Raw genomic sequence first — 15,591 nt, 5'->3', positions numbered from 1 at the left:
TGAGCCGAAATCAAAAGTCAACTTGATTTCTTGATTGCTTGCCTCAACCGAGCCCCCCAGGGACCCCCCTGACCCCCAAACTTCTTAACCCGCTTCGACTAAAGGTACAGGGCTATACCATTCGTGAATCCTTCTTTTCTGTGTCAGCTCTTCCACTCCTTGGAGATTTGAAAAATACCATTTTATGCCACTCGCAGATTTTTTCTTAGTGCGTAAGGATTTTCAAATCAAAGCAAGGTTGTTGGTTTTTTATGTTTGTTTGTTTTGTTTTGTTTTCCTCTTGTCCTCTTTTCTTCCTCCAGTGTCTTACGGTCCATGATTTGGCAACCCCATATGAGAGGCTCCTGAGCCACCGGTCACATGAGAATGAAGGCAAGAAAAGAAGGGACCAGATGGCATCAAAAGATATGCCTTTCTAGGTCGTTGGTGGTTAAGCTTGCAATCTGGTCACCAGCAGGGAGACCATGGGGGAAAGGGTGGAGAGCAGCACAGCACCATTGTAAGGGAAGAATTCTGCTGTACAGTGTGTTTCAGTAATCTGCTGGGGCGAAAAAAGTTACACGTCAAGGTGAATGAATTTTCTGGTTCGACTTCCCAGTTTATAGTCACAGGGTATTACATTGCTCTTGGAAGGGTGAATTCACCTAAAACCGGCATAATAAGCACATGTGGAAAACTGTGTGCCGTATATTTGGATGACAGTTTTGGAAAGTGTGGCTCCCACTTGGTCAGTTTCTGTCCTTCAACTGACATTAACCTTTTGTTACTCTCTTCTCCAAATGCCTGATTCTCTTACCCGTATAGAAACTGGAGGAAATGACATTTGGCTCTCACAGGGACCTTTCCCCACAGGAGAGCAAAGGACATCATTTACCATCCATTCTTCATACTCTTACCTATTTTAAAAGATTATGTTTATAAAACATGGAAAATGGCATCACTGGTCTTTGTGAGACATGATAACTCAGGGCATGTTTTCTTAAGCTATAACTTGGAGCACATTTATAATTACTTGACTGAAGAAATGTTCAATAGGGGCTAATAAAAAATATTTTAGAGGGTGGTCTGCCTTGCTGTTCATCTAGCCATCCTACACGTTGACTCCCTTGGCTTGGGCAGATTCGGATTTGTCATTGCTGTTGTGGACCACCAGACTACGGAACTTGGCTGATACTTCCTTACAGAATTCCAGCTTTGTTGTTTTCCCCTGAAAGAAAAAAGTAACTTGATTTCACTTTATGAACTTGAGTCCCGTACTCTTTTAATTGCCTGGAAAAGGCTTGCTTTTCTATAGACAAATTCAGTATCCTTCAAGTCCAAAGTCAAGTTTCAACTTCTCTTATAAGTGTGCTTTCTCCAGTTACAATCTCCTCTTTTATTCAGATTCTGTTGCCCTTGAATTCCGTGTGACTCATTTCATTATGAACCAGATGAAACCAAACAATATATTTCATTCTGTAGTCTAGATTATAAACTCCTAAAGTTCACATTTCTTTTTTTACTTCCACCACTCAAGCAAGTGTGTGGAATATTGCTGAATATACAAAGTCATGTAGTAAATACATATCTCAATGATAAGAAGAAAGAGAAAAAAACATAGACATTTTATGATGTTAGTTGATTTCTGCTTAGATTTTAATATGACTTAGATCTGAAAAACAGAAAACTGAAGCACCCATTTTTTCCTTGATGTAAAACTCTAGTAAGGGGTCATTGTGAAGTTCCTTAAACTCAATATAGAAGATATTTCCTGTATATACACTGAACTTCTGGGGTTAAGTAAACAAAATTGACAAGTTATTCTTGTGCCAACATACTTGTTAACTTTACTAGTTAGTTGCTGTATTAACTTTTTTAGATGCCTGAATTCAGGGCCCCCTTGGGAGCCTCTAGTTCTTAGCAAGACGACCGCCAGTCTTTCTCTCCGTCCTCCAGTCATATTGTAGGAGTGCAGTTATTAGGCATATATGCTAGAATAATTCTGATGAAGAGTTTAAAGGCACTTTTTACTATGGATTTTTTTGTTTCGTTTTTTTTTGTTATTGTTTTAGTCTGCCCAGCAAAAGCACTAAGCGATCATGTGAATCTTCACTCAAGAGGTTTTCCAGTTAAAAATGAGAATTTTACTAAAGGTTCTGTGATTTGGGGTAGCACAGCAGGGCAGCACAATGACTTTAAAATTGTTAAGTCTCATTGAGGGGAATCCATTGATATACCTTTAATTTAGGGAAAATTTTAAAATTCCTTTATCTACATCAGATATGTCAAGCCTGGAGCCAACTATTAGATTTGAACTACTGAACTCAATAAAGAGGTTTGGAATGGATATACTAATGGACCCTTGACCAAAGCTGGGGTAGTGGAAGCTGGAAGAATCTTGAAAGTTCATTACCAAACTCTGACCTCCAGACTCTTCATCATCCTTGCTTGTCAGTGACATAATTGGTTGCTTATTGTCTTCTCCTGCCCCTCTTTCAAATTGCTAGCGTTTGAGAATTTCACTTATTATTTCTTGTGTAGTAAGACCAAGAAAGCATAGTTTGGTGGGTGAACTCATAAAATCATTTTGGCCCTCATTGAGAGGATGATGTGTTTTGTTCCTTGTTCAAATGAAGACAGTTGCTAAATGGTCAGTTAACAACTCTTTAAGGAATAAGGATAAACTGTGAACACATTTGTGGATTTTCTTATCAGATATGCTATTTATTAATTGCTAAATTATGTTATGCCTGTGAAGCAAAGAACCAGAGATGTGGACTCACATTGTGTTAGTATACAGTTAAGTACCCAGAATGCTCATCATGGTGATCGTAGTACCTTTAGGATACAGGGAGGGTAAAACCATGAGACTCTGTGCTAGCATTTTCAGTAGAAAATTTCCCTAAGTTGTCCATAGAATGGGTATATTAAAGAATGGAATAGTTTTTTTGTAAAGAGTTTTGTCAAGGGCACCTGGGTGGCTCAGTTGGTTAAGCGTCTGCCTTTGGTTCAGGTCCTGATCCCAGGGTTCTGGGATCAAGCCCCGCAATGGACTCCCTGCTCAGCAGGAAGCCTGCTTCTCCCTCTCCTTGTGTCCCTCCCCCTGCTCTTGTTCTCTCTCAGATAAACAAATAAAAATCTTTAAAAAAATTTTTTTTGTTGTTACCTACCTTTTTCCCAATGTGTAGAAAATTGGAGGTGGGATAATGAGAGAGAGAGGTGAGGGAGAGAGATAAAAATTTAAAACTAATGAACTGGTGCACTGAGATGTTAGGAAGCAGGGGACTGTTTCCTGGGTGGTTGTTTCAGTGGCTGAAATTGACCACAGAGCCATATATTTTGCCTAAGCCTGTTCTAGCTGGTCATACCATTTTGCTGTTTCTAATGTGTAGAATCATAAGAAGTTGCCATTTTTATAAGTGAGACTTAGATATCAAAATTTTTCTGTGGTTCAATCTAACATGATAACAGGTAACACTGTAGGATGGCTACAGTTGTAGAGAGAGGTGTGTGTGGGTGTATGTAAAAGATGGGAGAGAAGAAATGGAAATTCCTGAGCATTTTATACTCCCTGGGGTTATTCCAGCTGAAAACTTCTACTGTAGCCTGTCGTTCTAGGCATTCAAAATCAATACAATTAATTGCCCTGGTATGCTTTCCTACTTCCACATTAGTACACTTGGAGACAGTTTATGGGATGGCTTAAAAATAAAGCATCTCTGACAGATTACCACTGGGGATAGTAATCTGAAGTGACTGTGTCTGCGGAGTACAAACGTCATGGTAGAGCCCGAAAACCAGTAAGCGTGCCTGTATTTGCACGTACTTTGCAACTGAAGAATTAGGGGTGTAACATGGATATAGACTAAGTAATCTGTGAGCTATTATTTGTCTTTTTTTTTTAAGGTTTTTTTTTTTTTTTTTTTTTTTTTTTTTTATTCAACAGAGAGAGATCACAAGTAGGCAGAGAGGCAGGCAGAGAGAGAGAGGAGGAAGCAGGCTCCCTACCAAGGAAAGAGCCCGATGTGGGGCTCGATCCCAGGACCCTGAGATCATGACCTGAGCTGAAGGCAGAGGCTTTAACCCTCTGAGCCACCCCGGCGCCCCAGCTATTATTTGTCTTAAAATAGGCGTTAGGAGGTTTCTAGTGCAATATTTAGGCTGTGCTGATTTGACTTTTGTCGTCTTTTGTAGACGAGCTCATCTGCGCCTCTGTTTAGAACGCTTAAAAGTTCTGATTCCACTAGGACCAGACTGTACCAGGCACACAACACTTGGTTTGCTTAACAAAGCCAAAGCACACATCAAGGTGAGAATTTCTTTCGTATTTGTACATGACTGTCTCAGCCCTTGTTTCATTATAAGCAATGATTCCTGTTCATAAACATCAGCTAGCTCACTGTGCCCTCCTTAATAACTGACCTCAAGAGGAATCTTCCTGAAAACTTTTCAGCTAATCTGATGGGAGCAACATAACCCGATTAAACTAAATTGTTTTGACAGCATGGCCATCTGAGGAGCTGGGAATACTAGGAAAATAACAATTACTCTTCTGATCTGCAGAAGGAAGGCAATTGTGCCCTCTGGTGGAGATGACGTTGTTTGGCTCTGTCCTCCGGTATTTTTCCATTGAACCACAGCGCAGAGCAAGTTTCTCTGTCATGGAGATAACTTCACAGACTTTGCGAACTCCAAACCGTTACAGTCATGTAGCATTCATTACGCACAGACAGGAAAGGAAAAATGAAGAAAATTATTTTTGATGTTTAAAAATACGTATTTATGTATGTTTTTAGATACACACACGTATATACCTGTATATTCAGACCTTCTCTGCCAAAGAAGAAAACGTTTAAGATGTTAGGTAAGAATGAATTTTATTGCTTGTACTGGACCGTACACAAGTAGCATTTTATCATTTTAGAAACTTGAAGAAGCTGAAAGGAGGAGCCAGCACCAGCTAGAGAACTTGGAACGAGAACAGAGATTTTTAAAGCGGCGACTGGAACAGCTGCAGGGTCCTCAGGAGCTGGAACGAATACGAATGGACAGCATTGGATCGACTGTTTCTTCAGATCGTTCTGATTCAGAGCGAGGTAGGCCGTTTGCTTCTTCCCTAATGAAATACTAAGCATCCCTGTATCTAAATTTAGGCAGGGTACGTTGGAAAGCCCTGTATTTGCTTTCTTCTCTTCAGCTAGTGCTGCACCATCCTGGATCTTGTGCAGTCACTACGTGGCCTAGCAATGCCTGATGAACTACAGAACTTTTTTTTCCTTTATTTTGTAGGTACGTATTTTTAACTTTCTCCTTTGAAACAATTTTTTGAAAGATTTTATTTATTTGAGAGAAACAAAGATGGTGACAGAGAACATGAGCTGTGAGGAGGAGAAGCGGACTCCCCACTGAGCAGGGAGCCCAGTGCGGGGCTCAATCCCACGACCCTGGGATCATGACCTGGGTGGAAGGCAGACACAGAACCAGCGGAGCCACCCAGGCGCCCCTCTACTTTGAAACAATTTTAAACTGAGAGAAAAGCTGTGTCTTCTGTAGAAAATGGTAGAGTTCTCATACACTCTTCACCCAGGTTTCCCTACTATTAACATCTTCTGTAGACATAACAGTTACTGCAACCAGAAAATTAACATTCATGTAATATTATTAATCAGTAGACATTACTCATGTTTCACCAGTTTTCCCACTAATGTCCTTCGTCTGACCTAGGATCCAATGCAGGATCCAACATTGCATTCAGTAGCTCCTCAGTCTCTGTGACCATGACAATTTTGAAGAATACCGGCCAGTTATTTTATATAGCATCTTTCAAGTGTCTCGAGGTTTTCTCATTATTAAGTGGAGGTTTTACATTTGGGGGGAAGAAATATCACAGAAGTGATGTTGTGCTCTTCTCAATTCATTGCATTAGGAAGATACATGATGTTATGTTTTGTAACTGGTGATGTTAATTTTTATGTCTGTATTTTAAAGGCCGCACCCTTCATTTCTCTTTCCATCTGTCCCAGACTGTTTGTCTTTGGCAGAATGAAAGACCAACAACAAACCAGGAATTTTGTTTGAATTTTACTGATCTGTTCATCTAAAGCTCCTACCACATCAGGCCTCACAACACAATAGAAGATCCCAGAGGTGAACTCTCATGATTTTAAGCTTTATATTAGGGAAAATAGAGCTCATGAGATCTTGAGGATTCTAAAACAAAGAATTATTTGTAGAATTTCTTTTGACTTTTTATATGGAAGTTTTCAAATGTACACAAAAGTAGAATAGAATATTGAATTCTCATGTACCCATCATCCAGTTTCTTATATTCCATAGAAGCGTTTCAAATTGATTTTTGATCCCTTTTAGCACAACCCTAGGAGTCCTTGGGTTTGTTGTTTTTGTTGTTTTGCTATGTAAGTTTGTTTTTATGTGGCACTCAATTTCAGAGAACAAAAGTTTATCAGAGGCAGCAGCAGGAACCTTGGGGACATGCTGGATCTGTGTCTGACAGTTGTAGCAAGAATGACCCCAAATTAAGAGGCAGACCTCAATCCTAGTCTTTCTTCTACTAGTTAGTAGCTGTCTGACTTTGTTAGGTCTGCAGGTTTTAGCTGCCCTTCCTGCTGTTAACTCCTCCTTGTACCCACCCCACCTCCAAATTTGAGAAAGAGTGTGTCTTCATCATTATAGTTCTCATTTTTTTTTAGTAGTCCCCATGTGCTAGAACCTCTTTTCCTGTTCTTATCTAGAAGCTCTCTTTCCCAGTATTATAGGGGACTTTTAGTGCGATCTCCAGTCCATTTGGCTAGAGCTAGAGCAGTCTCTCATTTTACTTTGTGAGTCCAGCGAGCTCTGTTGGATAGGGTGTTTTGATTCTATTTTCTAATCGTAGGTTGGATGAGATTCTGTGATACTGGGAAAGACCAAATAGCCTGTGAAGCATTATGGATGTGAAACAAACAGTTATGAATTCATAGGATTGTTTGGACAGCTTGTTTGGACAGATGCCTGCATTTCAGAAACATTTCTAAATGTTTCTAAAACTTTTGGAAGCAACAAGCCCTTTTGAAAATAATACTCTTTGAAATAACTTACTCTGTCTTCTTGGGCTCAGCAAGAATTCACTTTTCCTAAAGCAGTTGTGATCAGTGGGAACCCTTAGAGTCAGTGCCAGATACAAAACATCAGACTTTGAACTTAAAAGAATTGAAGAATCTTGAGTTCATTCTGGCTGTTATGGGAGAGAACAGTTTTTCAACTGCCTTTGTTTTTTAAAATGTATACTGTATTTTATGTAGTATTGGTGATTGTATATGTAGTATTTAACAAAGTGTTGATAGCCAGTCATATATGTATTTATTTATTTATTTATTTAAAAGATTTTATTTATTTATTTGACAAACAAAGATCACAAGTAGGCAGAGAGGCAGGCAGAGAGAGAGGAAGGGAAGCAGGCTCCCTGCTGAGCAGAGAGCCCGATGCGGGGCTCGATCCCAGGACCCTGAGACCATGACCTGACCCGAAGGCAGAGGCTTAACCCACTGAGCCACCCAGGTGCCCCATCCAGTCATATATGTATGTAGGGATTAAAAATCATGTTTGATTTTGAAGTAAAGTTAACCATCACTGAAATGCCTTTGCTATTATCTTTGCTATAGATCTCACTATAATCCAGAGACTTTTCAGGCTCATACCCTCATTTCAAGCTACATTTCATTCAAGAAAATTAAATCGAATTGTATAGAAATCTCTCAGGTTCACTCTATAATGACTGGCTTAGTTTGGTTGCTGAGTAGTCAGAGGTCTTTGTGATGAATCCTAGAAGTCTGTAGAACTGTCTGTAGAATGAGACTGCCAAAGGCAAGAATAAATGGATAAATTTTCTAGTTCACCTATACTAAACTAATGCTTTTTTCCCTCTTTAAGGCAACTCTGATTAATAAACAACACTGAGAATTAGTTTCTAGTTTAATGCAAAACAGATGTAGCTAAAGCACTTGGGGTTGGGATTTTTTAATATTAAGCACTAATTCCCAAATAGGCTGAGTTCTTTTGGTGGGAGGTCCAGACGGACTGGCGTCAAAGGCTTTAGTAAACTTGCTGATCGAGACCACCACTGGTTACCAGACATTCCCCTTTACAAAATGTATCCCTGTGTCTCTTCACCTTTAGTTACTTCTGTTCTCCAGAGATCACGGATAAGAAGCTTGTATAATTATTTTACACTACAAAAACATAATCACTTTTTCTTATGCCCTTTTCTCATTACTTTTTGAAAGTCCAGATTACTAATGTTCTTCTTTTTCTCTCTTTGGCAGAGGAGATTGAAGTGGATGTTGAAAGCACAGAGTTCTCCCATGGAGAAGTGGACAATATCAGTACCACCAGCATCAGTGACATTGATGACCACAGCAGCCTGCAGAGTATTGGGAGTGACGAGGGTTACTCCAGTGCCAGTGTCAAACTTTCGTTCACTTCCTAGAACCCAGCATGACATAACAGTGCAGGGCAAAATATTCACTGGGCCAACTCAATCCAAACAATCTCTTAAATTGGGTTCATGATGCAGTCTCCTCTTTAAAACTAAACAAAACTATACTTGAACAAAAGGGTCAAAAGACCTCTATTTAAGCAAATACTTAGCAAAAAGTGGAGCAGAGCCTCCCCAGCAGAACAAATACTCATAATATTCATATTTGAAAATCTGTTTCTAATGGCAGCAGAAAACTTGGTGAAATTTTCTTGATTTAGTTTATTTGAAAGAGGACATTGGAGATTCTGTCCTCTTTTTCTTCTGTAGTTTGCTCATAATACAATGAGTAGACACATTTAAGGATGGGGTTATGAACCCTTCCTGAGTTTTATGGTCCTAAAAACAAAGTCAAACCTATAGTAATGAGAAGACAAGATAATCAGGCATTAACTTGGATAGCTAAAGAGCTATTAAAACTCAGCCTGGGACAGCTTATCAGGAAGCCTGTGGATGATCAAATCTTGGGGGGGGGGGAAGCAACCTCATTTCATGCTCTGCAAGAGGAGAGACTCCCATGAAGCCTTTTGAAAGGGATCATCATGCAGCTCAGCTTTCTGTTGGATTCCATGCTAAGCAAGCTAACCTTATCCTGCATTGTGATCAGTAGGGCACCCCACCGCCAGCTCCACAGTCAGCCGCCCTTGGGCCCTTGGGCAGCATGGGGGCAGTATGACAGCCTCTACCACACAGGGCCTAGGAATTCGGATTGAGGGGCCAGAAGGAAAAAGCTCTCCATGCCTCTGTGTCTGCGTGGGCCAGAAGAATCGTGCACGCAGATTAGCAGGCCAAGGTCTGAGCCACGGCAGCATTTTTATTTCAGATTTTGATAACTGTTTGTATGTGTTGAAAACCAAAATGACATCTTTTTAAAGCTTGTCCATAAAGAACATAGATGTCTTTTATAGTGGAAAAACACATGGGAAAATAAATCATCTATTTTGATGCAGCATTTGATAATGATAAAACACCTCACACCTCACTCTTTATAGTGCACAAAATGAATGAGGTCTGGGCTAGGTAGAAAAAAGGTCAATGCTGTTTTTATTTTCTTTTAGAATCATTACCTTTTACCAGCTTTTAACCATCTGATATCTATAGTAGACACGCTATAATACTTAACATAGTTGAGTTCGGCACTTGTCTCGTTTCATTGTAAAGATTTGCTTTCATTTTCCTACCAGCAGTCTCTCTCCTTCCTCACAGTCCCACTGTGCAGGTGCTGTTGTTGCTCTTCCCAATATTTTCAGAAACCTTTTAAGTGAAATTTCTTTTCTAGCCTGCACTTTGATGTCATGTGTTACCTTTGTCTTTCCAAATCCAAGGTGTTCACCCTACCCCACCCCACCTTCTCCTTTACCCCAGGAAGTCTTCTTGGACCCCCTTACCCCTGGCTCTTTGGACTTTGTATACTTTGAATAATTTAACTACCCTTAATTACTTAAAAAAAAAAAGCTTTATGATTTTCGTAACTTATTGCTGATTTTAATGGGTTGTTAATTTCAGTCCTGTAGTTTTATTTTGTTTAGATAGGGCTGGGCAAGGAAAAAGAAAATAAAGACCACCATATGTAGCAGTGCAGTTGAGTTGTGTGTGTAATGTTAGACTATCCTTTGTAAGTAGCACTTTGACAGCTTTCACTGCTTCTGTGTATGAAGTGTACCATCTTGGTCACACACAAGGCCTCAGCATATACTTGTTTGTGCTCTTCCTGTGCCTCTGAAAACATTTTATCCTTGATTGTGCTCTGTTTGAGTGGAAGAAACCCTTTGAAGTAGATGTGTGAAAAACTGCATGCCTTTAGAAGCCCATTATTAGAACTTGCTACTTCAGGTGCTGGGGACTTTATGAAAAACATGATAAATTCATTTCTCTGGCCCAGGTCAATTATTTTTGGTTTCACTTATAATTGCTCCTGGCTGGGTCAAAATGTTGCTCTATGTATTTGCTCACTTTTGACTTTCCCAAGGGAGACAGTTTAAAGACTCTGCTAACTACCGTGATAGTAAATGGAAGCCAACGACTAAGCTTCCATTTTGTTCTCACGGCATTCACCGGCATCACTTGGGTAGGGCTGGAGTTTCGGACGTCATTCAGGAGACCTTGAGGTGCTGCCATTTTGTTGTATATGTACAGGTTGGTGGTCTGGAAAGCCTTTGTCACAAATCTGTAGTAACTATTTCAACTGCCCTCTGAATTACTCTTTCCCTGGGTTTGTTTACCTTGTGGGAGGGGAGTGGATTGTATGATGAGTAAGAAGTATTAATTTTTTAAAAGACAAATCGACTTTGAAGATATAAAAGTTAATTGCAAGAAATAAAAATTGTGAATGAAGAACACCCGAGTGCTTTTTGTCCCACCCTTCTCTATGAAGGAAAAAATAAGAATGAGCATCCACACCTTGAGAAGCAACTATCCCCTACATGTTTAAGTTGATACGACTTCAGTAGTCCAGAATTAATGGCAATTTGAATCATTGCCATTCCTGTTCTGTAATTTAAACAGGTGCCTTCTTGACTGATAACTCCACGTAACCCAACTGCAGATGGTTTAATGTACCCGATAATCTTAACTGCTTCAGGTAGGACACAAAGCCATTTGTTATTATCTGTTCTTAAGGACCTTTTTGGGTATCCGTTTGGCTACAACTATCCATTTAATTTGAAAAGAAGCCTGGAAGTTCGCGTTTAGTCCCTACCCACTAACCTGAGTTAAGGTACCCTTTATGTAAAATGCCTGAGTAATATACTAATAGAGGTAAGTCTTATTTCAGTGCATATTTATTACCAAAGAAGATTCTGATGAAGTCAGACTGTAGTTTCTGGTTGGAATAGGTATGAGAACTCTGGTAGAAATGACTTTTCTAGTCCCCACGATGGTAGCTTTTAGCATTATGAAGGGATTTTAAAAGGCAGTGAGGATTATTGAGGCAAAATTTCCTAACCTAAGGCCACACTGCCTCCTGGGTCATTTCTCACAAGGAAATCGTTTAACTTCTTGGAGAAGGTTCTTTGGTAAGTTTGTTTTCTTCCACTTGAAGAAGCAGGAGCTGCCTTTTCCCCCTTTCTTTTATTATCCTTACATCTCAAAAATTCCATACTCCCTACAAACAGCAGCATAATCTGGGAAGAACAGGGTTTTCGGGGTCACATTTAAATACTGGTTCGAATATTTGCTATGGACTCTGGGCAAGTTAATTTCTTCATGGAGCCTGTTTCCTCCTGAAAAGTTGTTGCAAATACTACCTCTATTTTGAAAGGTTGTAAGGATTAAAACTTATATATGTAAATCCCCACACATATTCAACCTAGGAGTTTGTAGCACCAAAAGAAAAATAAGGTTTGTACTTCTCCTTTCTCTGATGAATGCAACCTTCTAATTTCTTCATCCTTAATCTTGAATTTTAGTTATTCTGACTCTGGGTCTTGCAGAAAAAGACAATTTTAATAAATAAATAAAATGGTTCACTTTCACAGAATTCCATGACAGGTTATACTTTGTAAGAAGTCACTTTTGATGTCCTATAGAATTTTTTAAATAAAGACTTTGTAAGATTGATGTATCAGCGGTTTTAGTGATTACCTGATCTTTCTAAAAAAAAAAAAAAAGACTAACCTGAGCTTCAGTCTGTTAAACACTAGTAGTAACCACTGCATAATGCCCTAGTTAACATTTAATGCTGGCCTTGCCAAGAAAAAAATCTTGGCCGATGGACTGGATCTAAGAGGAAACTGGTTTTCTTGTGGAATACATCTGATTCTTCCAAATAAGTGTAGTTCAAGATACAGGTATTGGCTGACAACCTCACTTCTTGGTGGTCTTACCTTTCTATACCATCATAAATTATTAGGGGAAATGGCTTAGACGAAGCTCTTTTAAAGTACTGCCAGCTAACTTCATAGAACTTTGAAATTTTTTCCTTTTCCTCAAACTCTTGCTCTTTGTTATAGAGGAATGCTTGAAGTCTTTATTGGTAGGGCAATAACTGGGATATTTATCTCGGATTTTCACACCAGGGCACCAAACAGCATTACAGAAACATAAAAGCCATAAGGTGTCTCTAAAGTGCGTATTAAAAATACAAATTTAAGAAGCCAGTTGGTTCTAAACTAGCAGCTTTATCACACTCTGAAAGGTATGTCAACTAAACCTGACAGTGCTTTTGGAGAGAAAAACCTGGCAAAAGAACCAAAGGGATACTTACTCCTTCCTGCATACTTCTGAGCAATGAACAATTGGACAATTACCATCTATTAAAGACTAGCCTAGCTGCAGGTCTCAGGCTTCAATTCTGGTTTTCCCAGGATATAGAGTCAAGTGTCCTCCAAGCCTCAATTCTTTCTCTAGTCAGAAATGCACTGCATCTTGCTAAAGTGAGTACAGGGCTTGAAAGGGGAAAAAACAAAAGCACATCAGTTTTCACCAAGAAAGGCAAATCATAAGCCAGCAAAATAATAAACATGACTTTGGGCCTCAAGTTGAGAAAGTAGCTCTTCAAACAAAAAGCAACCTTTCTCTTAATGCATGGAACTATGGCTTCTTTAGCTGCGATCTTAAGATAGTAACTGGGAAAACAAATTACAACTTTAATAATTTAAGTAACTTAAGTCTGTGCTCGTTTCATAAAAGTGAATTGGTGAAGTGCCAGGTGTAAGTAAATTGTCAGTTTTTATTTCCTGGGAGCTAAAACTGGTAATTTTAGCTATTTCAGCTGTCAACTACCACAAACCCTATAGTATGCCCAGATCTGCTTTACCCCAGTCAAGGCCACAAAAGAACCACCTTTATATATACATAAGCTGGAAGGCAGAAAAGGCCATCGAAGAACTTCACAGAACTCTAACAGCTTCGTCTTACATATTTTTTTACTTTCTGTTGGCTAGGCCAGGACAAATTCTTAGAATGCCAATATTAGTCTCTGCACATTTTAAGGTATTTAAAAACTTACCTATACATAAAAATAGTATAAGAGAATTCAATTACTTGTGTTTTGTTTAAATTATGGTATTACCTGTTCTATTGCCCGCTATGTTCTTCCTCTCCACTGTAGTAAAAATTCAGTTTAACTTGCAACTCAAAAACCCTAGATATAAACAATGTTGGCATTTACTGCTGAATAGGTAAATTACCATTTATACTGATTGTTTCATAGTATAATATAAATAATACAACCCAGCAGATATTTATTGAACTGTAAAGATTTTAACAAATACAAAACCTTACTGGTTTTAAGATTTGTTTTCTTCTTTCGTCTTCAGTTAATGTCCAAGTTGAGGCAAAAAGCCAAACCAAAGCTCCAAAAATATTTTTTGGCTAAATTTGCACAAGTGACATTTTTCACCTTTTATAATGACAACCTACAGACACTACTTCTAAAACTATGATTTTTGTCACCAGATGGTTTTTTTTTTTTTTTTTTTTAACATTTATTTGAGAGAGTTAGCACATGCACAGCAGTGGGAGGAAGAGAGGAGGGCCAGTGGGAGAGGGAAAGAGAATCTCAAGCAGACTGGAGCTGAGTGTGAAGCCCCACAAAGGGCTCGATCTCACAACCCTGAGATCATGACCTGGGCCAAAATCAAAAGTTGAACACTTAACCCACCAAGCCACCCAGGTGCCTCTTCCCTTGCTATTTTTTTTTTTTTAAATTATTTATTTATCTGACAGATGGAGATCACAGAGAAGCAGAGAGAGAGGAGGAAGCAGGCTCCCTGCTGAGCAGAGAGCCAGATGTGGGGCTCGATCCCAGGATCCTGGGATCATGACCAGAGCCAAAGGCAGAGGCTTTAACCCACTGAGACACCCAGGCGCCCCCTCCCTTGCTATTTTAAAGGCAGCATTAAAACTGCATTGTAATGGAAACATACCCACATGCACATTTACTGTGACAAAGCACACTAAAATAATGAGTTATGATAAACAGATGCATTTCATTTTGGTCTGATGCCTAATTTTAGTAATTGGGCTAAGGAAATTGCCCGTTAGTAATTTTTCCTTCATTTCAAACGTCAAACTGTTTTTGTATTTAACCTAAAACATGGTTCTAGGCCAGGGGATGCACATCAGAATCACCTCTGGTGTTTGTCAAAAACAGATATACTTTGGCCTGGAATAGGACGCAGATCCAGGAATCCCTCTTTTAATTTTAAGCAAGTATTAGGGTAACTTTATTATAACCTGTACTCCTTTCCCATCAGAGACATGCCGTAAAATAGTCTAATACAAAAATTTAAACTTCTACTAGCACGTACTGAATTTAATCACTTTGGTAATTTGACGGCAGTTCAGTAATACGTTTATAATTATGGGCTTCAAATTATAAGCAATGGATGTTGTTATCCATTATGATGTGAACGGTCATTGTTAAGGTTAAGGAAAAACAAGTCACCATTACCACTTGCACAGTAAATAGCAAACACTTCTACCGTGTTCCCATTTCAGGTATTCTAATAAGCACTTTACTGATTAACTCACTCATCTTTACTACCTAATGAAACTGGTATTTTTATTCTACAGCTAAGAAAGCTAAGACAAAGAAGAGGTAGGCACACAGGTAAAAGTGAGGGGCCAGGATTCTAACAGAAGTCTGGCTCCGGAGTCCTTGCTCTTCCAATATGGTCTTTCTACATGTTAATTAAAAAAGCATTTGTCTGTGATACTAAATTTATTATTACTAAAATTTACTATTGGGGGGGGCGTATGAGGCCTGTTCTTTCTTGAAACGATCAATAACAAAGTCAAATAAGTTTTGAGAAGATCCATGCAACCACAGCTAGTTGGAGGCTGTATATTACTCGTGTCAGGAACTCATTCTGAGTTCCAGAGTTTCAAGACTTCTTTTTGATGGGGAAACTCTATTAAATTTTGTAACAGAGTGTTCTATATATCACAAAGTGTCATGTTTGGTTTTAGAGTATTGAACTTAACCACCTTCCCTTGTAAAATATCACTGGTATCATGCTTCTCATGAAAGCATCACACTAGGAGATAGGTGCTCCATCCCCCCAGGGATCCTTTTAGTTTAGCCCAGAAACATGATCATTATCTTGACACTAGCACTTTTCAAAGGGCTACATCTA

The 15,591-nt window shown here is 39.0% G+C and overlaps 1 protein-coding gene across 4 annotated transcripts in view; it reads left to right on the top strand.

Moving 5' to 3' along the window:
* MXI1 (MAX interactor 1, dimerization protein) overlaps positions 1-8,981 on the top strand; it is a 78,883-nt gene extending 69,902 nt beyond the window's left edge. For all 4 annotated transcript variants that reach the window (XM_032880405.1, XM_032880424.1, XM_032880433.1 and 1 more), the window contains exons 4-6: positions 4,174-4,288; positions 4,904-5,075; positions 8,301-8,981. In XM_032880405.1, coding sequence (XP_032736296.1) covers positions 4,174-4,288; positions 4,904-5,075; positions 8,301-8,464 — 451 coding nt within the window. In that variant the 3' untranslated portion in view covers positions 8,465-8,981. The remainder of the gene's footprint in view (positions 1-4,173; positions 4,289-4,903; positions 5,076-8,300) is intronic.
* The last annotated feature ends 6,610 nt before the right edge of the window (positions 8,982-15,591 follow it).

The sequence above is a fragment of the Lontra canadensis genome, unplaced genomic scaffold, assembly GCF_010015895.1.
Source record: "Lontra canadensis isolate GAN:19392208 unplaced genomic scaffold, GSC_riverotter_1.0 scaffold3, whole genome shotgun sequence".
NCBI classification, from domain to species: Eukaryota; Metazoa; Chordata; class Mammalia; order Carnivora; family Mustelidae; genus Lontra; species Lontra canadensis.
Note: the sequence above shows the minus strand (reverse complement) of the source record. Positions and strands in the feature narration are given on the sequence as shown.